This window comes from Astyanax mexicanus, chromosome 3, assembly GCF_023375975.1.
Source record: "Astyanax mexicanus isolate ESR-SI-001 chromosome 3, AstMex3_surface, whole genome shotgun sequence".
In the NCBI taxonomy this organism is placed as follows: domain Eukaryota; kingdom Metazoa; phylum Chordata; class Actinopteri; order Characiformes; family Acestrorhamphidae; genus Astyanax; species Astyanax mexicanus.
In genome coordinates, this window is record NC_064410.1 from 18,478,238 (window position 1) to 18,504,780 (window position 26,543).

The 26,543-nt window shown below is 39.8% G+C and overlaps 1 protein-coding gene across 2 annotated transcripts in view; it reads left to right on the forward strand.

Moving 5' to 3' along the window:
* The window catches only part of pkn1b (protein kinase N1b), a 92,352-nt gene that overhangs the window by 47,604 nt on the left and 18,205 nt on the right, over nt 1–26,543 (forward strand). For both annotated transcript variants that reach the window (XM_049476147.1, XM_049476146.1), the window contains exons 2-11: nt 1,669–1,966; nt 7,285–7,430; nt 9,449–9,569; nt 15,419–15,555; nt 17,566–17,779; nt 18,675–18,860; nt 20,801–20,910; nt 22,745–22,888; nt 23,862–23,937; nt 25,650–25,779. In XM_049476147.1, coding sequence (XP_049332104.1) covers nt 1,669–1,966; nt 7,285–7,430; nt 9,449–9,569; nt 15,419–15,555; nt 17,566–17,779; nt 18,675–18,860; nt 20,801–20,910; nt 22,745–22,888; nt 23,862–23,937; nt 25,650–25,779 — 1,562 coding nt within the window. The remainder of the gene's footprint in view (nt 1–1,668; nt 1,967–7,284; nt 7,431–9,448; nt 9,570–15,418; nt 15,556–17,565; nt 17,780–18,674; nt 18,861–20,800; nt 20,911–22,744; nt 22,889–23,861; nt 23,938–25,649; nt 25,780–26,543) is intronic.

Genomic DNA, 26,543 nt, shown 5'->3' on the forward strand with positions numbered 1-26,543 from the left:
ATTTCCACAGTCAGTGATGGTTTGGAGAGTCATGTTATCTGCTGCTGTTGATCCACTGTGTTTTATTATCAAGTCTAAAGTCAGTGCAGTTTTGTTTTCCCACAAAATCTTACAGCATTTCATGCTTCCCTCTGCTGACAACTTTTATTTATAATTATATTTAATAATTTTGTTTATACTTCATTTTCCAGCAGGACTGGTAAAAGTACCCATTTGTCTTATATAATACGCACATTTTCTGAGACACTGATTTTTGGGTTTTCATTGGCTATGAGCCATAATCATCAACAATGAAAGAAATAAACACTTAAATAATATAACAAATCTAAAAAATACATGAGCTTCACATTTTGAACTGAATCACTAAAATAAAGTAACTTTTCAATTATATAATTTTTTTTTTCGATGCCCTAGTAGAATGAGGCAGAGGGAGGTAGAGGAAAGTAGAGTAATTTTGAGTGAGGTAGAGGAAAGTAGAGTAATTTTGAGTGAGGTAGAGGAAAGTAGAGGTCCACAGTGAACACACACTTATGCATATTACTTCTTAGACTGGAAAATAAATAGTGCCTTTTAGGTGAGTGATGAAAAACCAAGAATATTAAAAAACATCAGTGTTTTACATCAATATCATGATATCCAACAGTGTTATTATATCATATAGCCCTCTTTAAATTTCTACTGATCTTCTAAAAGATAATTTAACGTGTTTGGGATGTGTTACATAAGTTGTAGGACTGAGCTTTGAAGCAGAGGAAAATTGTCCGTGAAGATTTCAGGACGCCCACACCACCATGTTTAACAGATCCTTAGGCAGTATCCTTAGTAACATCCTTATTAGCCTATACTAGTATAAGCCTATATTGCTTGGCAAACAGCAACGTATAGAGCAGGGGTCCCGATTTAAACCCGAATCGGTTGTGTTGTGGACTGAGCCTAAAATCTCATCATAGTACTTCTACATGTTTTAGAATCTACCTCGCTTTTCCGTGTAGACATCTACAACAGTCAGCTAATGTTATGCAATATATGTCCAAATGTTCTTGGAAACCTCTAACAATAAATACATTGAGCAACTTTAAGCTACACGCATTGCTGACACGGATGTGCGGATGACCTCACACAGCTTGTCTTGTCCCTGTAGGGAAGTAATGTCAAGAAATTAAGACCCTTTGCATTAGATATACATGAACATATTGGCACCATGCCTAATGCTAGGTGTGGGCTAAAGGGGAATGAGGTGGGGGACATCCTAAACACAACATCCTGACCTCATTTAGTTCTTAGTTAAATCTTACAGCAATGCTCCAAAATTGCTCAAACAAAAACTGGATAAACTATTTTTTAATGTCCTTGATTTTTTGAGGACGATATGTTGGTGTTTTGGGTTTTCATTGGATGTAAGCCATAATCATTAATAATACAAAAAAATAAACACTTATAATAGATTACTCTTACTTTTGTTTTGCAATAGTAGAGTAGAAATGTTATAATTTGACCTTTGGGCTACATATTTGAGAAGCCCTGCTCTACAGTGTTGAATGAATACCTACTGTGTCGGTTTGTGTCCAGTTAGCTCGTATAATTCGTAGCTAAATGTGGCTGTTTTAGTGAAGTATCTGAGTTCGTAGGTGAATTAACTGTGTCAGTCTGTGTGTGTGTGTTGTTCAGACAGACCCTGGTGGTTCGGTGCTAGAGCAGCTGGGTCTGGACCCCAGCTCGGATTTCTCGGACAGCAGCGTGCAGCAGCGTCTGGAGGAGCAGCGCGAGAGGATCCGCAGAGAGATCCGTAAAGAGCTGAAGATAAAGGAAGGGGCGGAGAACCTGCGCCGTGCCACCACCGACAAACGCAATGCTCACCAGGTGGACAGCCAACTGCGCTCCTCCAACCGCAAGCTGGATGCCCTGCACACACAGCTGCAGGAGCTCGACGCTCACATCATGGTGAAGGGGCCTGACGACAGCAGAGGTGAGGTCACTGCACAGCTCAACACACTTGAAGGAGAATGATAACGGTTCATTCACTCTGTGCATGAGAAGCCATACATTTTCCACTTTAGGTTACAGTATATTGGTACCTGATATTTCAGGCTGGGTTTTAGCAGATATTTTAATGTGCAACCAACTGTTCTTCCGCTTGTTCTACAAATTGATATGTCCTACTTTGAAGCTCTGCACATTTCTGACTCTCAATTTGATTGAGACACATGCTGTTTTTAGAATATTGTTATTAATATTGTTATTATCTGTTATTCCAAATTAAATGCTGGTATTTCCCTGTATTTTGGGAGTGAAACAAAACATAACTGTGAAGTGTTATAAAGCCTCGCAAACAGACTAGAGCTATTTTTACATTATTCTAATATCTTAGGACAGAGAGTAGAGAGTTATAAATGCAAAATTGTATTTCAACATTGAGCGAGTGTGCACATTATATTAAACACTATGGATTAGAAATTGTATGTTACTCAAGTTCATTGATGAGTAAATACTTTTGTCAAGTGTACCATTATAAAGTGGCCATTACTCTCAAGCAGTGTTGGGCACGTTACTTTGAAAAAGTAATTAGTTATAATTACTTGTTACTTCTCCAAAAAAGTAACTGAGTTACTAACGGAGTTACTCCACTATAAAAGTAATTAGTTACCAGTAAAAGTAACTATTGCGTTACTTTTATTATTCGCCCGTCAAAAAAAAAGGAAATGAATTATGTATTTACTATTATTATTAGAAAAATAACAAACGAAAATAAACCCAAAATGTTGACAAAAATATAATCTAACGAATTACAAAAAATAAAAACGAAATTCTCCACACAACCAAAGAAAATTACTAAAACATATAATACTGAAAAAAAACAGAAAAAACGGAAAAACGCGTCTGGGGATGAAATTAAACAAACCAAGCCACACTCAAAGGAAATATGTATATATAAACAAAACAAAATAATGGACAAAAACAACAATCTAATGACCGTTAAAATAGTATTAATATAACAGTTTCACCAAAAGAGAATAGAGCTTAGATCGGGCCCAAAAAATCCGACCCGACCCAGCCCGGGCCCGTGCACGTTCTGCCCAAGCCCGAACCATGAACTGTCATTATGAGCCTGACCCGATCCGCCCCATAAACTGTCTGTTTTCGGGCTGATTGAATGAGCGAAATATAATCAGAATCATGTTAATTAACACTGTAACATAGCATAAAACTATTATTTAATTAAAATGATTTTTAAGAACAGCTAACGTTACACACAGTGCTGCAAGTCAAACGCGGAGGCGTTCACGTGCCCCCAGAGCTACGTGATTACATTTTTCATTTTATTATAGTTTAATTCAGTAAGTTTTAATTTGTTTTTAGGGTGGGCTTGCTAGTTTTTATTAGTTTTCACACATCTCATCAGAGAGATCAATCTAATCAACATGAGAGAGAGAGAGAGAGAGAGAGAGATTTGCTTGTTCTGGAATGAGCTACTCACAGGTAAATGTTCTCACACACTGAATCTCCTGTTTCTCTTTTATCTCCTCGCGCTCATATTGTAATCCCATACATAGTTCTGCAGTTTTTCAGTGTTTTCTGTCGTATTTTGCGGCTAGCGTGAGCGCTTTACACAAGAACTAACGCCACACGAAGTGATACGCGCTCGGCAACACTGCCCGCTGTACAACAGCGCTTATAAATAAATTAAACACGAAAATTCAGTAATTTTAGTTCGTTTTAGTTAGTTTAATAAACTACAGTTTGTTATGTTTTTTCCTTTTAATTACCGTTTTTATTAGATTCAGTTAACACAAATGTTTTTTCACTTTCAATTTTCGCTATTTCGTTCGCTTTAGTGAACAATAATAATTGGTTACTTAGCAACATTGTGATTATCACACCAGAGCTTTATATAAAATAAAAATAGGAGCCAGATTTTTTGGGACGGTCTTTGGGTCAGGTCGGGTTCGGGCAGAGAATCTGAGCTCTAAAAGAGAAAGCAGCAGCACCACAAAAACCGGAGCAGCTAAAAAGAGCTTAACGTCCTTAATTCGAAACTTGGGCTGTCCACGGCGATCACTGAATTGATTAGAGCAGCAAATCGTCACAATTGTGTCTTACTTCACCACGCCAACACACAGGCACAGCGGCCAGAAGCTCAAGTTCACAGGAAAGAGGAGGGGTTAACCAGGGCAAAGCGAAGTAAAAAAAAAAAGTTCATAGAGCGGCTAAAGTAACGTGCAGTAACGGGGTGTCGGAAATGGTAACGGCGTTATAGTTACAGTCAGAGTAATTAGTTAGATTACTCGTTACTGAAAAAAAGTAACGGCGTTAGTAAAGCCGTTAGTTTTAACGCCGTTACTCCCAACACTGCTCTCAAGCACTCAGAGATATGAGGTTTTTATTCACATTACCTAGTGGTTTTCAAATTTAGCATATGTGTTTAGAGAAATTCATCAGTCTGTGTTGGATACTGGACCTCCTGGACTGTGGTTAGGCATGGCTACATTTAGCTCTGTATTTTATAACTCAAATAGTGGTTATTGACCATAGGTTGTTTTCTTAAAATCTTCTTAGTACATGATGATTCTTAGAAGGTCGAACGAACATCATACTAAGCACTCTTTCTTTATTTAGATGTTCTTAATGCTAAGTTGCTTTTGTGAAATTGGGCCTTGATTAGTTTTGAAGCAGGTGAGCACTTTATCATTCATAAGCTTTTATTCTCATTCCTTGTCCTGGAAAAAGCCCGGCTCTTCATATTTTAGAGCTTTCTCTTTCCAAATACGCCTGTTTTCAAATAATCATCTCAATAACAAGCGCCTTCAGAGAGCAGTGGATGCGTTAAAGCAGGCAGTCCACTAAAATGTGTGGGACAGATGGGCACCAGAACCAGGATAGAGAACTTTATACTTTATCTAATATGGGGCTGTGTTTGATTAGATCATGTCCCAAATGGCTCCATCCTCTTTATAAAGTGCACTTAACAGAATATTAAAGTAGTTTTGTTTACAATCAAATAGTGAACTTGATGTTCAATAGGAAAACGTCTGTGCTTCTTGCAAACTCACTGTGTAACTCACTTATTGTTTTCTGTCTTTGATCTCTCAATAACCTGCACCTGGTTAAGGAAAGATCTCCTCAGATGTTTGTCAATAAATATTAATTGTTAAAATTTTTTTTAGAAAAGAAAACCAACCCTTTTCACGATTAATTCTATTAATTCGGATTACAGTTTTAATGCGATTTTCAAATGTAGTAATTGCGACTTTACCTACTGTGACGACGCGGGGAGTCATGGGTTCCGCCCCACGCAGTGACACGCAGCTCCTGACGGGCCCAGCTGGTCTGCATCAGGATTTATTTAGAGAGATATGCTACAGAGGAAGACTGAGGCAGAATAGACCTTTAAAAAACTAAAAGTTACAAGTTAAGCGACTAGAGCCCCACTGGGCAGCGTAGTTATGTTTCGAGTTGTTGTGGGTGTTGGTGGAGGGCATTTGAACCTACGTAAATACAAGTTTTGAGTTCACGCAATCTCTGTGTCTGTGACTGCCGGGTGCTTCCTGACTGCAGGGTCACGGTGGCCACCCCCCATCCAATATCTTTTCATCGAAAATATCCAAAAACGCTACTCATTTCTGAAGTGGTTATCCATCTAGGGCCACCCACAGACTTAATGCAGGCATTTTTTTAAACATTCCGCTCCAAGGACTAATATTTATATATATATATATATATATATATATATATATTACGAGCTCAGTCCTCATATATATATATATATATATATATATATATATATATATATATATATATATATATATATATATATATATATATATATATATGTATATATATACATATATATATATATATATATATACATATATATATATGTATATATATATATATATATATATATATATATATATTCAATTATAATTGAAAATCTGATTTTTTGGGAAAAAATGGAAGATTATTTTTTAGGCCATAATCGCCCAGCATTACCTTAGGTATTCTGATGTGGTCCAATTTGCCCATAGTAAAAAAAAAAACACTCCCCCTGGCTTATGCAGTTGAGACACTCAGGAGCCTGACTGAACTGTTTAACCTCTTATATACTATAAATTATTGACACTGTTAAGGGTGTGCCATATTGTATCATACATTTTTTAATATTGTGAACGATATTATACCCTGAAATATTGTTCCATATCACCCACCCCTAATTATCACATCAGTGTACTACTTTTTTTGCTGTTTATATCTGCCCAGTATCATTCATTTAACTTCAATCCTGAAAATATGGAGATATTTGGAATGCATTATTAGTATCATGACATTCTGCATTATTGAATTCATTGATTTTTACAAATCTGATAAAATTCTTGTTTTTTTTAACATGTCAGTATCTCAATATTATTTTTTTATTCGGTGTTTTATTATATCGCCAAGAGTAGCGTTATGTGAAAATACCATGAAATATCATGATATTATTCAAGGGCTATATAGCTCACCCCTAGAAAATGTACATACAAGTAAATTCTACATCATGTAAGCACAAAACCCACATGCCTACTACGAAGCATGGAGTTCTAAATGTCATTGTTTGGAGCTGCTTTGCTGCAGCAGGGCCTGTCAAGATCTCTACCATAGATCCAGAAAGAATTCTTCACTCTATCAGAGGGGGCTTGAGGAAAACATGAGACCTTCCATGTGGACACTCAAAATTAAGCATCACACAGCTGAAATAATTCTGCATAGAGGAGTGGAACAAACTTTCTCTCAGACAATTTCAAGCACATTTTCCTCACAAAAAATTGCATTGTTATATTTTACATTTTACATATTATGTTATGATGTTTAAAATGGTAGCGTTTTGTTTAACATGTGTTTATTTATACACTGACATGCCGAAAGCCATTGAATAGCAATATGTAAATTGATCATGAAGCGTTACTTCAGTAGATGGCTTTGGACCATGCAAGTTTAAGCTGTAAGGTGTTATCTTGTGAGTGAGGTGTAACTGTGGCCATCGTGCTTGTGCATGGCCTGACAGTGGATGATAGTAATGGTGGTGACCCGCAGCATCTGTCTAGAAAAGGGACCCCATGAGACCCCACCCACATATCCCTCAGGTCAGTGCAGTGTTCTTTAGCTTCCCTGGTCAGTCAGTGTATGGTAAAAAGACTAAATGTTTTTATGGGCTGTTCACATGACTGTGACATGACTTGATTAAAAAATCTCAGTGTCATTTTAAACCAATGGTACCTGTAGCTCAGTTGTGCTGTCTGTGATCCCCAGATGACCCTCAGCCTGTGGGAACACCTGGCCGTTCTTCAGCCAATCAGGACCGGATCACAGCGCTGCAGAGACAGCTCAACATCGAGTTGAAGGTCAAACAAGGAGCAGAGAACATGATCCCCATCTATGCTAATGGAGCTACTAAGGTAACACACACTTCTATACACACACGCAATCTACAATTGTATGCAAAAGTCTGTGAACCTTTAAAAAGACTGATTTTCATGACAATGTATCAGACATCAGATAAATCGGGCTAGTAAATTGAACTGACTGCTCATTCACTTGTGCTGACACATTTATTAACAGATGACTAAAGATCTTTTTCATCCTTTTTTATTTTCCAATGCCCACAAAGCAGAGGAAGGCTATAAAAAGATAACCAAGCCTTTTTAGCTTGTGGTTTGTACTTTTGAGAAATTTCAGTTCAGGGGAATTGTGGAGGTCATGATTAGATCTGGAAGCAGTGGTGGTTCTAGGAGTGGTCAATGGGGACCAGTGCCCCTCCCACAACACGCTTGGGCCTCCCTACAGTCCCCCTAAATTAAGCGTGAACTAAATTAAACAACAACAAAACACAAAAAAGGCACACTAATATAAATGCTAAATTTCCAGTCCGACCATTTATAGGCCTGTGTCAAACCTACACTATAGCCCAATGCGTATCTCCTCAGAAATGTAACTACACGTGCGGTGCAGACAGAAGCAATTGTGATTGTGACCCCACTCTAACTCCCATAATTCACCTGCACCATCTATCACACCACATTCCAATTCTCATAATTCATCTTCACCCACTATCAGACCTCACTACAACTCCCATTATTCACCTACACCCACTATCAGCCCTCACTCCAACTCCCATAATTCACCTGCACCCACTATCAGCCCTCACTCCAACTCCCATAATTCACCTGCACCCACTATCAGCCCTCACTCCATCTCCCATAATTCAACTGCACCCACTGTCAGACCTCACTCCAACTTCCATAATTCCCCTGCACCCACTATCAGCCCTCACTCCAACTCCCATAATTCACCTGCACCCACTGTCAGACCTCACTACAACTCACATAATTCACCTGCACCCACTATCAGCCCTCACTACAACTCCCATAATTCACCTGCACCCACTATCAGCCCTCACTCCAACTCCCATAATTCACCTGGATTACCATGAGCACACTGACCAGTGTTCAGCCTCACTCTATGTACAGTATATATACAGTATATAGTTCAGGTTTGTAGTTTGTTTTACAACATAGTCATGTTATTCCACATTAAAACAAAACCAAACACACACACTAATGAACCGCACCCTGCTGTACATCAGTAATGAAGGTAAATGTAATTGTCCTAATAGAATTGAGGTGGTCTGGTTTGTGGTCTGTTGGAGCAGATCCCAAAAAAAATCCCATCACACACACAGACCACAAACACACACACACACAGATACACACACACACACACACATGCTTCTGTCCTGAAGTTGAGCTGAGAGTGTCTGTGATCTATATGTGATTTTCTGAACTGTTTGTTAGTCAGGCTGGTTGGGAAATCGCTGACTCAGTGTGTTAATTTAGTTTTAGAAGCTGTTTCTGCATCTCTCTCACTCACTTCCTTCCTATCACATGTCACTTTCTGCCTTTCTGATGTGTGTGTGTGTGTGTGTGTGTGTCTGTGGTGTGAAAGTTGCTTTATGCCATGTGTTCTACTTTAGCTCTTTGAAGGTACTGTATGTTGTCCTATAATACCTCATTCTTTTACTATTACTCTATAACTGATTGTGTATAGTTAAACATACATATCCAAACAAGCCTATGTTCTGGAACATGTCTGTTATAAAGTATTATGGTCTGTAAAAGGTGGATTAGGTTTACCTGCGGAGTTAGAGTTACTGGTTGCTGGTTTTCCTCCAGCATGAAATGTCCTGTTTTCTGTAGAATCTATTTTTGGGAGGGTGATTTAGAGTGATGTGGAGTGCAGTCTGTCTAAATGTTATACTTTTGTTTTAGTCTGACATCCATAGTGTGGGGTCTCAATTGGGAAGCCTCTTAAAACATTAAAATGTTCAAACCCACATTCCACTTATAAAAGCCCCATTGTCCTGCAGTGACTCCACACAGTACTGTAGAGTGATGTATGTGGTGTTTGTGTTTCTCAGGATAAGAAGATGCTGCAGACGGCTCAGCAGATGCTTCAGGACAGCAAAACCAAGATCGACATTATCCGCATGCAGATCCGCAAAGCCATGCAGGCCACAGAGCACACGGACGATAGCCAGGGTAACTATAACTAAATGTAACACTGTCCCTCTTAGTTCATCAATACTCACCTGCTCCACAAAATCCATTCAGTGAAACTAACAATGTATATACAGCTCTGGAAAAGAATCAAAAGACCACTTCAGTTTCCGAATCAGTTTCTCTGATTTTGCTATTTATAGGTATGTTTGAGTAAAATTAACATTGATCTACGGACAACATTTCTCTCAAAGAGTTGAGAAATCAATATTTCGTGGAATAACCCTGGTTTTTAATCACAGTTTTCATAAATCTTGACATGTTCACCTCCACCAGTCTTACACACTGCTTTTGGATAACTTTATGCCACTCCTGGTGCAAAAAGTCTTAATTTGATGGCTTGTGATCATCCATCTTCCTCTTGATTATATTCCACCCACATTAAGACTATCAACACTTAATGACTACAGGCTAGTAATTTCTCCTTTAATACATTATGTGAAGTCAGACTCTGTCTCGTTTTCACCTGCCACTAATGCAGCATCAGTGGCCAGTATGAAGTGATGAAATTGTCCTTTGTCCTGACCCAACTATTCTTCTCCCTTATCCTGACCCGACTATTCTTCTCCCTTATCCTGACCCAACTATAGCTCTCCCTTACCCTGACCCGACTATACCTCTCCCTTATCCTTACCCGACTATTCCTCTCCCTTATCCTGACTCAACTATTCCTCTCCCTTATCCTGACCCAACTATAGCTCTCCCTTACCCTGACCCGACTATACCTCTCCCTTATCCTTACCCGACTATTCCTCTCCCTTATCCTGACTCAACTATTCCTCTCCCTTATCCTGACCCAACTATAGCTCTCCCTTACCCTGACCCGACTATACCTCTCCCTTATCCTTACCCGACTATTCCTCTCCCTTATCCTGACTCAACTATTCCTCTCCATTATCCTTACCCAACTATTCATCTCCCTTATCCTGACTCAACTTTTCCTCTCCCTTATCCTGACTCAACTATTCCTCTCCATTATCCTTACCCAACTATTCCTCTCCCTTATCTTTACCCAACTATTGCTCTCCCAAACCCTGACCCAAATATTCCTCTCCCATATCCTGACTCAGCTATTCCTCTCCCTTATCCTGACACAACTATTCCTCTCCCTCATTGTCTCAACTACACTGGTAAAGCGTGATACAGTGTTTAAGGCTTGGTTCTGGCGTAACAACGACCTGTTTGTTTTTCTTATGTATCACACCCAGCTCAACTCAGTGAGGGCAGTTAGTTCATTAGTTGTATCAGGTGACTTTGCTGGTTATACACTACAGCGAGTCATCTTGCGTTCTGAGCCGCTGTAAAGGTCAGTGGTGTGTGTTATAGGTCAGTGGTATAACAGTATGAAGTGTGTTATAGGTCAGTGGTATGAAAGTATGACATGTGTTATAGGTCAGGGATATAAACGTTTGGTGTATGTTATGGGTCAGTAATGTAATAATGTGTGGTGTGTTATGGGTCAGTGGTGTAACAGTATGGAGTGTATTATAGGTCAGTATTGTAATAGTATAGAATGTGTTGCAGATCAGTATTGTAATAATATGAAATATGTTACAGGTCTGTGGTGTATCAGCATAAAGTATCATTTATGGGTCAGTAGTGTTTCTGTATGGAGTATGTTGTGTCAGTGGTGTAAGAGCATAAAGTATCGTTTATTGGTCAGTGGTGTTTCTGTATGGAGTGTGTTGTAGGACATTGGTGTATCAGTATGAAGAAGTGGTGTGCCATATCGTATCGTACGTGATAATATCGCCAACATTTTTGAATATCATGAACGATATTATACCCTGAAATATTGTGCCATATCACTCACCCCTAATTATCACATCAGGGTACTACTTTTTTGGCGAAAGAAAAATTCACACTGTTCTAATTTACCATTATACATCTACTACAGACAAATTGTATCTGTTTAGTATCATTTATTTTACTTTAATCCTGGATATATGGAGATATTTGGGGTGCATTATTATTAGTAGCATTATGATATTCTGAATCATTGACTTCTGTTACATATCTGCTATAATTCTTGTTTTTTTTTAATGTCTTAGTTAGAAGTGTGCAATATCATATCGTATACAATAATAAAATGTAAGTTTTGTTTTGCTGCAGTAGTTTACTTTTATTTTTTTGTCATATCACCAAGAGTATCGTTATTGTGATAATACCATGAAATATCGTGGTATTATTTTAGGGCCATATCGCCCACCCCTAGTACGAAGTATCTTTTATGGATCAGTGGTGTGTCCATTTAAAATGTGTTACATATCTGTGGTGTAACAGTATGGAATGTTTTACAGATCAGCATTGTAACATATGGATTGTGTTACTGGTCATTCTTGTAACAGTATGGAGTGTGCTATATGTCAGTGGTGTAACAGTATGGAGTGTGCTATATGTCAGTGGTGTAACAGTATAGAATGTGACACAGCTTAGTGGGGTAACAGCATAAAGTATCTTTTATGGGTCAGTGGTGTTTCTGTATGGAGTGTGTTATAGGACAGTGGTGTATCAGTGCAAACTATATTTAATGGATCAGTGGTGTGTCCATATTAAATGTGTTATATGTCAGTGGTGTAACAGTATAAAATGTGTTTCGGGTCAGTGATGTAACAATATGAAATCAGTAAAAAATATATTTTATGGGTCAGTAGTGTTTCCATATAGAATATGTTATGAGTCAGTCGTGTAACAGTATGGAATGTGTTACAGGTCTGTGGTGTAACAATATAAAGTGTGTAAGAAATGTTTTTTTATCGGTCAGTGGTGTTTCCACATGGTTCAACAGTTTGGACGTGTAACAGTTTGGAGTGTCATTTACGTCAGTTAGTAAAGTGTGAGAACAATAACATATGAACAGTCCAAAGAATTATTTGGGTGGATGGCATTATCCACACTTTCTCAAACTCTCTTCAGAACTATTAGTGTTAAATGCCGTAATATTACTCTACTACCTCACAAGCTCCTCCCACTTCAGCTGCTGCTTCACAACAGCAACTGATAATGCTGCATTAAGCGTCTGATTAATTACTGCTGCACTGGAGCTCTGATAAGCAGAGTATTTATAAATGAATGGAAGTTTACCCCTGCTCTGGCGTGTGTTTATGTAGATGATGTGAGCGGTACGTCAGGCTTTTAGAGTGTGTTTCTGTGCTGTTGTGTTTTTATTTGCCTCATAAATCCAGTGGTCAGAGCTGCAGAGAGAGGAACGCTGTGTTTATGTGTTCAGAGCTTTAGTCATTCTGCTCCTTATTTCCCCTCAGGCCCTCTCTTAGTGAACCAGTTTCCTCTACACTCACTCTACCTCTCTCTACCTCTCTCTCTCTCTCTCTATCTCTTCCTCTCTCTCTCTCTCTCTCTCTCTCTATCTCTTCCTCTCTCGCTCTCTCAATCTCTCAAACACTCTCTCACTCTCTCTCACCCACACTCTCTCTAATTGTTTCTTTCTCTCTCCTCTATTTCTCTCCCACTTTTTCTCACTCCCTCACTCTTTCTTTCTCTCTCTCACTCTCTCTCTATCACACTATTTATTTCACACTCACTTTTGTCTCTCACTCTTTCTCTCTCTCTTCATTCTTTCTCTCACTCATTTTCTCTTTCTTCTACTCTCTCACTCTTTCTTTCTTTCTCACTCTCTCTCACACTCATTCTCTCTTTCTTTTAATCTTATTCTCTCTCTTCCGCACTATTTCTCTAAAACACTCACTCTTTCTTACTCTCTCTGTTTCTGTCTCACTCTTTTTCTCACACTTTGTTTCTCACTCTTTTTCTGTCACTCTTTTTCTTTCTCTCTGTCTCTCTCTCACACAGTCTTTTAACCTTTTTGTCTATCTCTCTCTCTAAGAGTGGTGGTGTAACAGTACAAATTGTGTTACAGGTCAGTGGTGTAGCAGTACAGATTGTTTCATGGGTCAGTGGTGTAGCAGTACAGATTGTTTCATGGGTCAGTGGTGTAGCAGTACAGATTGTGTTATGGGTCAGTGGTGTAACAGTACAGATTGTGTTATGGGTCAGTGGTGTAACAGTACAGATTGTGTTATGGGTCAGTGGTGTAACAGTACAGATTGTGTTATGGGTCAGTGGTGTAACAGTACAGATTGTGTTATGGGTCAGTGGTGTAACAGTACAGATTGTGTTATGGGTCAGTGGTGTAACAGTACAGATTGTGTTATGCATCAGTGGTGACAGTATGAAGTGTCACTGTATGTATGTGGGGTCATTGGTGTGTCTGCATGGTGTGTTATTGGTTGGTGGTGTAACAGTTATTGGTCAGTGATGTAACAGTTATTGGTCAGTGGTGTAACAGTTATTGGTCAGTGGTGTAACAGTTATTGGTCAGTGGTGTAACAGTTATTGGTCAGTGGAATGATGATATAGTTTAGGTTATAAGTTCAGAAAAAATGGGATTTGCTTTATAAATGTATTTCATATATTAGTTTTTATTTCTCACAATTGTGAAGACTCCCTCTTCATCTCTTTCTCTCTCTCTCTCTCTCTCTCTCTCTCTCTCTCTCTCTCTTTCTCCCTCTCTCTCTCAGTCAGATCAATGCACATTTTCCTTTCCCTCCAGCAAGTTATGAGTCAGCCTCTGTTCTGTCCCTGCAGTTCAATTATATTTAATTATATTCAGTTATATTCAGTTCACTTTAGCTCTGTTTTAATGGTTCGAGTACAAAAGCAACAGTGTGTGAAATATAATACTGAATAAATCAGAATTAGAATCATGCGGTTTTGTGACGTGGATACAATAATAGTAATATCCATTTCTTATCATTCTCAGGTATCATCAGCACTGACCACTACATTTTTAGGATTCTCTGTGTTTTTATCTCTTTTGATCCCCCTCTCTATATCTCTCTGTCATTTTTATTTATCAATTCATTTTGCATTTCGTTCTGCCTCTCCTCTCTCCACCTCTTCTGACAGCTGAGTTCATGTCCTTAAACTGAGAGAGATAGAGGGGAGGAAAGAGCGGGAGAGATAGAGAAAGAGAGAGAGAGGCAGAGAGAGGGAATGAAGGATGGCAGCAGTGGAAGTGGGGGGTTAAATTGAAGCTTTAATGGACTGTAATGGTGTGTTTTTATTTTTTCTGGGTTAGTGCTGAGTCTCAGGCAGGGCAGGTTTAACAAACTGGGCTCTATCTTATACCCAGCGCAAGGTGCTCATTGCTATCTTACACCCCATCAACAACCTTTTCACGCCTTCCACTTGCATTGTTTAAATAGCAAATATGCTTATGAATATATCCATGCCGATAGGTGTGGTGGTTTAAAAATGAGGTGTGTTTAGGTACATTTCTGGTGAATTGCTATCTTGGCAATGGAAATGGATTGAGAGTTGTGTATTGAGGCTTACATGTTGCCACTGTTTAGAGAAAAAGCAAAAAGAAGAAAAACTTGCAATTGGCTCCTTAACCCTAACTCCTTAAGGTCAAAGGTCAATGAGCTTATAAAACCAATTTTGTGTTCCAATAATTAGGGCTAAAGGTATTCAAATCAACAAAACTACAAGTGCCCAAATTTATGCACCTGCCTCATTTAGTTTAAAGAATTATTGCACACTTTCTGTAGATCCTGTAAACTTCATTTCACTAATCAAACATCACTGTGTTCATCTGCTATATGATATATTTAACTAAAATTACTGCTCCAAACAACCTATCATCTATAAAGGAAAATCATGAAAATGATCAGGGGTGCCAAAAGGTTTCCATACCACTGTAAATAACATCTAATAACAGAAAAGTTAAATTAATATAAATGTAAAACACACTGTGTAAGATTTAAAATCTATAATACCCCCCGTGTCCCTCTCTCTTTCTCTCTCTGTAGATCTGTGTGGAGTGGAGCTGAGGATAGAGGAGTTGTGGCATCATTACCGTGTTGAACACGCCATGGCTGAGGGGGCCAAGAACATGCTGAGGCTGCTGGGAGCAGGGAAGGCTCAGGATAAGAAAGCTATAACTGAGGTGAGGAATTACACACACACACACACACACACACACACACACACACACAGACAGACTCTGTTCCTGCCGGTCTGGTCTGCCCACTATAATTGACTGTTATGCCTGTATATATATATATATATATATATATATATATATATATAGGGGGTGAGTAGTAATGAGACACCTGTAACAGTATTTCATAATCAGAGTGCCACCAGTACAACTCTATTAAAGCCAGTAGAGTGGAACCAAAGATGGTTCAGAGGATGATACCACTCACCTGCCGCTCAGAGATATGATACTGGGCTTCCAACAGCACTTATTGACCTTTTGGCTTCTGTCATTTTAGCGACAGCCCCGAAACCGGAAAGATCTGGAGAAACTCTGTATAGAGGAGTGGGCCAAAAGTGGTAAACTTTTGCAAGTTTGGTAAAAGAGCTACGTGAAATGCCTGAGCTCTGTAAGAAAGATTTTTGTTGTCTCAAATATGTATATTATTCAATAAAATGCAAGTTTATTATTTATAATTTTTCTGGATTTTTTGTTAGATTCTGTCTTACCCAGTTGAAGTGTATCTATAATAAATTTACAGATCTCTTCATTTTTTATGTGGGAAAACTTGCAATATTGGCAGTTTATTAAATAATTATTTTCCCCACTGTATAAACCTTACTTTACTTTTCCAAACAAGCATATAGGGGTGGAGGGGGGCCGGAGGGTTGTATGAAGTGTATGGAGCAAGTTTTCTGTGGACTTTGAGTTGGATTTATGAACTCTTTGGCGTTAAAGGAGAACTCCGGTGTAAAATGGACTTTTGTTCTAGTAAAACATAAAAAGATAAAAAACCTTTGATGAATAGCACACCTCCGTTCTCCCACAGCGTTTCGAGATCCAGAAATTTTAACAGTTTGTCCAAACACCATCCAGACTGGGTGACACAGGGCATAATTTGCCCCAATAAATATCTTTTTACATCATTATCCAGCTCAAAGTAGCTCCACACATTGTTGCTAGAATCTGGAGAGCCCTAATATTTAAAATGAGGCATTAATAACTTAAAAAATGCACAAGAATCTTATTAAAAAACACTGTTTACATCCTATAACGCTAGCTTCAGCTCCGAGCGCCGCCATCATGGTACTGATAATGACATAGACATATATATATATATATACATAGATTCCGCATAGCCTGCCTCCTGGTGCCAGCTGCAATGTTATGCAGAGTCTATGTATATGTATATATATATGTCTGTCATTATCAGTACAGTAATGGCGGTGCTCGGAGCTGAAGCTCGCGTTATAGGACGTAAACAGTGTGTTTTAATAAGCTTCTTGTGCACTTTTAAAGTTATTAATGCCTCGTTTTAAATGTCAGGGCTCTAGCATGGAGGTGTGGAGCTACTTTGAGTTGAATAACAGTGGAAAAAGTGATTTATTGGGGCAAATTATGCCCCGTGTCACCCAGTCTGAAGGGTGTTTGGACAAACTGTTAAAATTTCTGGATCTCTGAACGCTGTGGGACAACAGAGGTGTGCTTTTCATCAAAGCTTAGTACTTTTTATCATGTTTTAGTCCACCAAAAGTCCATTTTACTCCGGAGTTCTTCCTTAAGGTGGACTAATGTTGGGTTCAGTGGGCCCTGAGATGCTTAGGATCCTGGGCACCAAACTGGTTGAAATGGGGGAAAAGGCTTTGGTGCCTCGTTGGCGAGTACGAGTACATTTCATTACCAGTATCAGTATTCATTCATCACTACTAATAAATCACTTTTTCAGTCAAAAACACTAAAGACAGTTAGTAAAACAAAGTATTGCCATATGAGACATTTTCTGTGATCTGAATGAGCTAGTGTTAATTGAAGGCAAATATAGGCTGTGACAATATTATAATATTCACTCTTATATTGTCACTTAATACACTCTCCTTTTCTTCTACCTGCTCTTTCCATTTTCTTGCACTTTCTTTTCTTCCCTCCATCCCTGACCTTTCTCTCTCTCTCTCTCTCTCTCTCTCTCTCTCTCTGCAGGCTCAGTGCAGGCTGAGTGAAGCGTCGCAGCGGTTGGATCTGTTGAAGGAGTCTCTGGAGCAGCGGTTGGTGGAGTTGCCGGAGGATCACCCTAAAGCGTGTCTGATTAAAGAAGAGCTGATTTTAGCCTCGTCTTCAGCCTTCAGCGCGCACCACAGCGCCCCCTATGTCCACAACCAGTACAGCACCCTCAGCAAACCCTCACCACTCACAGGTACTGTGTTTATTTATTTATTCTATTTTTATTGCTTGATATTTATTTTGTTTAATATACACTGACTCTGCCAGCGCTTAGAGAGAGCAAAGGTTCTGCTCCCTCCGGGTGGGTAGATGGCGCTCTCTCCCCACATCACTCCAAAGGGTAATGTCCACAGCACAGGGCGTCTGTGAGCTGATGTATCAGAGCCGAGTCGCTGTGCTTTCCTCCAAGCGTGCTGTAAGGCTACTATGTAATGCTGAATCAGCAGCAGTTTGAAAAGAGGTGGAGTCTGACTTCACATGTATTGGAGGAGGCATGTGCTAGTCTTTACTCTCCTGGTGTGTTGGGGCATTACTGGTGATAGTGGGAGTACTAATGGGTTGGGTAACTGGCTGAGCAAAATTGGCCAGAAAATGGAAATGGAAAATTGGGAAAAAATTGAAATAAATAATAAATTAATAAATTAATTAATAAATAATATACACTAACTTCCCAAACGTCATGGGACAACAGTATGTAAATAGATCAGGAAATACCAGGTTTCCCCAGAAGATGGCTTGTGAATGCCCACAGCTGTATAAGTTAGGAGGTGTTGTCTTGTGAGATTGAGAGGTGCAAGGCGACATGAATTATGGGAGCTGGAGTGAGGTCTGATGGTGACATCCATCTGCAGTGTGGACAGCACAGTGCAGTGGGGGGTAATGATCGTGACCGTGGTGTCTCACTAATATTGTCCATGTGAACAGACAAGCATCTCTGGCAGAAATCACATCCACAATTTCAACCCTTGACAGATTTGTGTTGCTTCTTTTTATGTACTTCTTCTATAATGACTCCTTAGGGTTTAAATTCAGACAAGATATTGACCTAGTTCTGTATCTCTAATGTTTTCCTCTTTTCTGGGCTGTAGGGACACTGCAGGTGCGGTTGCTGGGCTGCGTGGGGCTGTTGGAGGTCATTCCTGGCCGCAGCAGAAGCTCTCCGGTGGTTTTGCCCAGTTTCACCTCCGGTGATGGACGACCATTTAAACTTGGCCTGTACAGCCGTAACAGCAGCCTCAGCCTCAAAACCCCCAGCAAAACAGAGGAACTGTCCTGTGAGTGTGTGTGTGTGTGTGTGTGTGTGTGTGTGTGTTTGTGTGTGTGTCTGGATGAGTAACCTATTAAAAATTCAAGCACAGTAACTCCAAGGCATATGCAGATTTGTGTCTGTTTGTTTCTAGCTAATTTAGGCTGTATTTTCATCTTAAGAAATATTGGCACAGTTTTGCAATATTAGCTAAAACTAACATTTAATGGGCGTCGAGTGGTCCAGCGGTCTAAAGCGCTGCCACTATGAGCAGGAGGTCACAGGTTCAAACCACCGCTCATGCAGCTTTACCATCAAGCTGCCGGCGTCAGAGGGAGCAAAATTGGCCCTGCTCCCTCCGGGTGGGTAGATGGCGCTCTCTCCCCACATCACTCCTAGGGTGATGTTTGCTGCACAGGGCGTCTGTGAGCTGATGTATCAGAACTGAGTCACTGCGCTTTCCTTCAAGCGTGCTGGCTGCTCGGCAATGCTGCATCAGGCCGTGTAACTTGGGGAGAAAATGGGAAAAATTAGAAATAAAATATATAAAAAAACGAACATTTAAAGTGATAACTTGGGTTTAAAACAAATAGTTTGCATGCATATGTTGCGCAACTGCATCTAAGCCTTACTCACTAAATGAAAAGCATTGGATGCAGTGGTGTAAAGCACATCACCATTGGACTCTAGAGCAGGAGCATGGAGGCATGTACTCTGGAATGACCAATCACGCTTCTCAGTCTGGCATTCTGATGAACAAGTCTGGGTTTGGTGGTTTCCAGGAGAACTGTGCTTGTTTGACTGCATTGTGCCAAGTGTAAAGTTTGGTGGAGGGGTTGATTATGCTGTGGTGCCAAATATTTAATGAATCCGTAATTTTAGTAGTTCTTGGATCTTCTTCAGCCATTCTTTCACCACTGAGATCTGTAAGTAAAGGAAGACGTGTGTCTTTAGAGCAGAGATTTGAATTGAGAGCTGATGCAGAAGTGACATTTGAGCTGGTGAAGCTATAAAGCCTCTGACTCCCTTCCTAAAGCAATAAAACCAGCCGCGTAAATCGATTTTTTTTTAAGGTTGACTGTCGTTCCCAGTTGTTTTAAATAGGGTTTCAGAGACTTCTCTGCACCACCATCTTTGCTAGCACAAGGTCTTGGTTCTGCACCAGATCTCCATTCAGATTTAAACACTCTAAGGGGCTGGAGTGGGTATTGTGAAAGTAAGGAAGTGTCTAAATGATTTAAGTTTGTTGGGTTGTATCTTGTGACCTGGCCTCTTCAGTTGAGACCACAGACTTTCAGTCAGGTTGTGGTCTGGAGGCTGAGAGGGCTGTTGAAAAACCTTGATATTGATCAAGGTATTAATAAACAATATATTTGCCAATTTGACTCATTCTCTTGTTGGAGGTCCCAAGCACGGCCTAGTTTTTGCCCCTTATAAGAGGTTTTTAGAGATATTTCATAGAAAATATTATGTCATTAAAAAGATTAATTATGTTTAATTATTTTGCTAAATTGTTCTAAGAGCTGTATTTTTTAACAAACTAGTCAGTGCAACATATATACAGATATGTTGTCATTTGAAAGTTGTTTCTTCTTTGACCATGAACTCCTACCAGCTGTACCCCTCCTTCTCAATCGTCTTCCCCTTTTACTATTCGTCCTCTCTCACTCTTCCTCTTCATCACCCTCTCACTCTTCTTCTTACAGCTCTACCTTCACTCTTCCTCCCCCTCTCACTCTCCCTCTGCCTCTCATTTTTCCTCCCCTTCTCTTTTTCCTCTATGTCTCTCTGCAGCATCTTCCACTGTTATTGTAAAAAGGTACACACCTGTGGACTTTTTTAATGTGCGTAATAATTCATAAGTCAAATATCAGCCAAACTATATAGCAATACGTTTACTAATACCGCTGGTAATGTGTTGATGTTGTAGGTGTCTCTATGGCTATTTGTGTGTGTGTGTGTTTTCAGCTGAGGTCAGTGCTGTGTTAAAGCTGGAGAACACTGTGGTGGGTCAGACGAGCTGGAAGACAGTAGGAGATCAGGCGTGGGACCAGAGCTTTACCCTGGAATTGGAAAGAGTATGTGTGTGTGCTAGTTGGTGTGTGTGTGTATGTGTGTGTGTGTGTGTGCATTTAAAAAGGTTAGATTTTTCTGTAGTACTGATCCAGGTGAATGTGTATGGAAGATCAGCTGATATAGATGATACAGAAGTGTGATTGTTTGTACAGTTGTGGTCAAAAGTTTACATACACTTGTAAAAAAACATAATGTTATGGCTGTCTTGAGTTTTCAATAAGTTCTACAACTCTTATTTTTCTGTGATAGAGTGATCGGAACACATACATGTTTGTCACAAAAAACAGTCATAAAATTTGGTTCTTTCATAAATTTATTATGGGTCTGCTGAAAATGTCACCAAATCTGCTGGGTCAAAAATATACATACAGCAACATTAGTATTTGGTTACATGTCCCTTGGCCATTTTCACGGCAACTAGGCGCTTTTGGTAGCCATCCACAAGCTCCTGGCAAGCTTCAGGTCGAATGTTTGACCACTCTTCTTGACAGAATTGGTGCAGTTCAGCTAAATGTGATGGTTTTCTTGCATGAACCCGTTTCTTTAGCACTGTCCACATGTTCTCAATGGGGTTTAAGTCAGGACTTTGGGAAGGCCATTCTAAAACCTTAATTCTAGCCTGGTTTAGCCATTCCTTTACCACTTTTGATGTGTGTTTTGGGTCATTGTCTTGTTGGAACACCCAACTGCGCCCAAGACCCAACCTTCGGGCTGATGGTTTTAAGTTTTCCTGCAGAATTTGGAGGTAATCCTCCTTCTTCATTATCCCATTTACTTTCTGCAAAGAACCAGTTCCACTGGCAGCAAAACATCCCCAGAGCATAATACTACCACCACCATGCTTGACAGTAGGCATGGTGTTCCTGGGATTAAAGGCCTCACCTTTTCTCCTCCAAACATATTGCTGGGTGTTGTGGCCAAACAGCTCAATTTTTGTTTCGTCTGACCAGAGAACTTTCCTCCAGAAGGTTTTATCTTTGTCCATGTGATCAGCAGCAAACTTCAGCCGAGTCTTAAGGTGCCTTTTCTGGAGCAAGGGCTTCTTTCTTGCACGGCAGCCTCTCAGTCCATGGCGATGTAAAACACGCTTGACTGTGGAGACTGACACCTGTGTTCCATCAGCTTCCAAATCCTTGCAGACCTGCTTCTTGGTGATTCTTGGTTGACTCTTGACCATCCTGACCAATCTCCTCTCGGCAGCATGTGATAGCTTGCGTTTTCTTCCTGATCGTGGCAGTGACACAACTGTTCCATGCACTTTATACTTGCGTATAATTGTCTGCACAGTTGCTCTTGGGACCTGTAGCTGCTTTGAAATGGCTCCAAGTGACTTCCCTGACTTGTTCAAGTCAATAATTCGCTTTTTCAGATCCACACTGAGTTCCTTTGACTTTCCCATTGTAGCTTTTGTAGCTGAGTCTAATCACTGGGTCAAATGAGCCCTATTTAAATGGGCTCATGAGAAGTCAACAGCTGTAGTCAATCAGAATCACTTACAAGAAGTGAAGAGGCCATGACATGAAGCTAATTTGATTGACACAACTCGCTACATCACCAAAATTGACACATTTTGTTGCTGTATGTATATTTTTGACCCAGCAGATTTGGTGACATTTTCAGCAGACCCATAATAAATTTATGAAAGAACGAAATTTTATGACTGTTTTTTGTGACAAACATGTATGTGTTCCGATCACTCTATCACAGAAAAATAAGAGTTGTAGAACTTATTGAAAACTCAAGACAGCCATAACATTATGTTTTTTTACAAGTGTATGTAAACTTTTGACCACAACTGTATGTAATGACTGTGTAATGATTGTGTTTCTCCATCAGTCCAGAGAGATGGAGATTGCTGTGTACTGGAGGGATTACCGTTCTCTCTGTGCTCTAAAATATCTCAAACTGGAGGATTTCCTGGACAACCAGAGACACAGAATACAGCTGGAGCTAGAACCACAGGGTCTGCTGCTCGCTGAGGTACACACACACACCCCACCCCCCCCCACACACACACATTAATGCACACACACACACACATGCATGCATGAATCTACAGTAAATTTGATCATCATCTTGTGAGGTTGACTAAACAATGGTCAGTGTGCTCCTGCTAAGGCCAGCTGAATTATGGGAGTTGTTGTGAGGTCTGATAGTGGGTGCAGGTGAATTATGGGAGTTGTAGTGAGGGCTGATAGTGAGTGCAGGTGAATTATGGGAGTTTGAGTGAGGTCTGATAGTGAGTGCAGGTGAATTATAGGAGTTTGAATGAGGTCTGATAGTGGGTGCAGGTGAATTATGGGAGTTTGAGTGAGGTCTGATAGTGGGTGCAGGTGAATTATGGGAGTTGGAGTGAGGGCTGATAGTGGGAGCAGGTGAATTATGGGAGTTGGAGTGAGGGCTGATAGTGAGAGCAGGTGAATTATGGGAGTTTGAATGAGGTCTGATAGTGGGTGCAGGTAAATTATGGGAGTTGGAGTGAGGGTCTGATAGTGGGTGCAGGTGAATTATGGGAGTTGGAGAGAGGGCTGATAGTGGGTACAGGTGAATTATGGGAGTTGGAGTGAGGGCTGATAGTGGGTGCGGGTGAATTATGGGAGTTGTAGTGAGGTCTGATAGTGGGTGCAGGTGAATTATGGGAGTTGGAGTGAGGGCTGATAGTGGGTGAAGGTGAATTATGGGAGTTGGAGAGAGGGCTGATAGTGGGTGCAGGTGAATTATGGGAGTTGGAGTGAGGGCTGATAGTGGGTGCGGGTGAATTATGGGAGTTAGAGTGAGGGTCTAATAGTGGGTGAAGGTGAATTATGTGAGTTGGAGTGGATAATGGGTGCAAGATGTACAAAGACACACTGACGCCCTAAATCAAGCTGCATTGTTCCGCCTTAGAACGCCTTAGAACGTTAAAATAGGTCCCACGCTGTGTGTTTAATGTGTGTGTTTGTGTGTTTTTCAGGTGACTTTCTTTAACCCTGTAATAGAGAGAGGTCCTCGGCTCCAGCGGCAAAAGAAAGTGTTCTCTAAACAGCAGGGTGAGACTAGCATGACTGTATTTGTGTTTGATAAATTGTGTGTAGCTTGTTTGTTGTGTAATCAGTGTAATATTAGCATGATGGATAACACTGTTCGCATTTCCAGTCTGTCTAGTTTGTTCTTTGTTTTACACAGTGATACAGTTACAGATTGATGGCCTTTTTTCAATCACCGACCTGGTGTCTCCATATTTAAAAGTGCCCTCTAGAGGGACAAAAAAGAGACAAAGTGCCCCTTCTTACAATTAATGGTGATGATCAGCCTCTAGATTAAGAAATGTTGATAATGTGTTTTAATGAGTGCCATTTATGGCTGCCCTCCTGTTCTCACAGTTACACAAAAGTCTAAAAAAGTTCTATGCCACCCTAATAGACAGGGTCCCAGAGGTGCACTTTCCAGTAAAGTATTTTCTCTCACATGTGAGAGAACATGATGAAGTGCTGGTTAGATGCTCCTGTAATGGAGAAGTGGATTATCCCACCAGTGGATTAAATGTGATGTGGTGTTGGATAGGTGCTTCACAATGGGATAAACTGTTTTTGATGTTACAAGACAAAGTGAATTGTTGTCAGTTAAATTGCAACTTTGCAACTCCCATGATTCTTAACACATTTAACAAAATACTACAATTTTAGAAAACATTCTTTATATACTTACTATAAGGTACTGTAATTCATATACGTATACGTGAGTTTATTATTTTTTACTGAAAGGTATATTTACAAGCATTTACTACCGCATATGTGCAACTGACTAATTATAATTATAAAAGGTGAAACTTATTATTAGATAAAAAGAAAGAAAATTGAACATACTAGTAGCTCTCCAGCCCAGAGGGCTTTTAAACCCAATTGCAGAACAGTTGATCTTAAAGCAGGCAAACCCAAGAAAAAAGGGAAAAAAATAAAAAATAAGCTCACAGCTGCTCACACGGGATAGAACCTGTGTAATCAGGGTCGCAGTCCAATACACTACTGCTGCCCTGGGTAGTGAATTGAGACACGGCCGGGAAAAAAACGCTTTTATAAGGAGATAAGGAGCCCAAGAATGCGTGGAAACTAAAGTCACGCCGAGCGCAGCAGAGAGACAGGGGAGGAATGTAAACAAAAGCTTGCCAGAGAAACTTTTTTTTTTTTTCATTATAATTTACTATAGTTTAAACAACCTTACGGGCCAGATGTTTTATGCCTATTGCCGACCTCTGGTTTATTAATAGTGGAGTTGATATAATTGTTAGGAAGCAGATCTTAAAATAAACTGTTACCAACACATTTCTATACTTTATCTAAAATCTTAGTCTAATCATTTATGTTTAGAGTTTTAGCCACGCCCCCTCGATAATGTACACACCCTATGTCCTGCAGCAGGTGCTATTAAATACGTTTATTTTGCCCTGCCCTTTAAACAGCCTGAGTCCACCATTGCAACACTGATCAGAGAACAGCAACAAAACCCTGTTCCTGACCTAAACTATTAGTGATGGGAGAGAATGAACTGTTCAGAGCTCAGCTGAGCTGTTCTCCAGCTCTTCAGCTCTTCAGCTCCATCTGCTGGAGTTCATAAACCAGCACACTGAGCCCGGGGTAAAGGCAGGAGTGACAGATGGAGGGTTAAAAGGGCTTTAGTAAGTGGAGGGATTTAGACCGGGATGCTTTACTGTTTATAACTGTTGTTTATTTTTGTTTGTTGTTGTTGTTGTTGTTTACTTTAGGTAAAGCATTTTTGCGGGCTAAGCAGATGGACGTGGACATCGCCACCTGGATCCGACTGATAAAGAACATGATCCCAACCAGCACCTCCACCAACAGCTACTCACACAACTCACACACACATCACCCAGGGTGAGGACACACACTGCCTCACACTCACTCACACACACACAGAATAGATGTTCCTGTGTTCTGTATCTCCATAACCATGACAAAAAAACAAGTGACCGTATTATATTATGCTCTAAGGCTTCTTAACGTCTTTCTCTGTGTTCGACCCCCCCAACTAGCCCTCCCCCCAATTAACACCAAAAAATGTCAGTACTGCTTTCTAATAATCTGAGTAAAATATTAATGATTATTTGATTATATTATGAATATATTCTGTTTTGCACTGAAGCACAAAGATGTTCCCCACATGGCAGATCTTGGATCCTGCTTCCATTTCTACCTCCTAAAAGCTCTTCAGTTTTAAATTTGATCTCATTTGTGGGGGCGTGGCCAACAGAGCACATTGACTTTCTTTTTAAAATGCCAGCCATCGCAGCTTTCACATTTTATGGCCATAAAGAGGAAGTGATAAGTTTTTATTGCAGATGTTTGGTTTAAGTTGCTAATAATCAGCTTGTTTCTTCAAAATGTTACAAAGTTCAGTTTTGTAAGAATTTAGAAATTGTAAAAAAAATCATTTACCCTTTAAAACCACAGCTGTAACATTTTTTCAACCACAATATTTAAATTATTAAATATTTTAATTATTTTTTTTTCTGGGTCTAAGGAGATTATAGAACCCTTACAAAACAATTTAAAGTATACAAATACTTATTTGAGTTTTCATAACTCTACATGGTCCTTTTAACTAAATAAACCTGAAACAATTCCATTTTTAAGTTGTA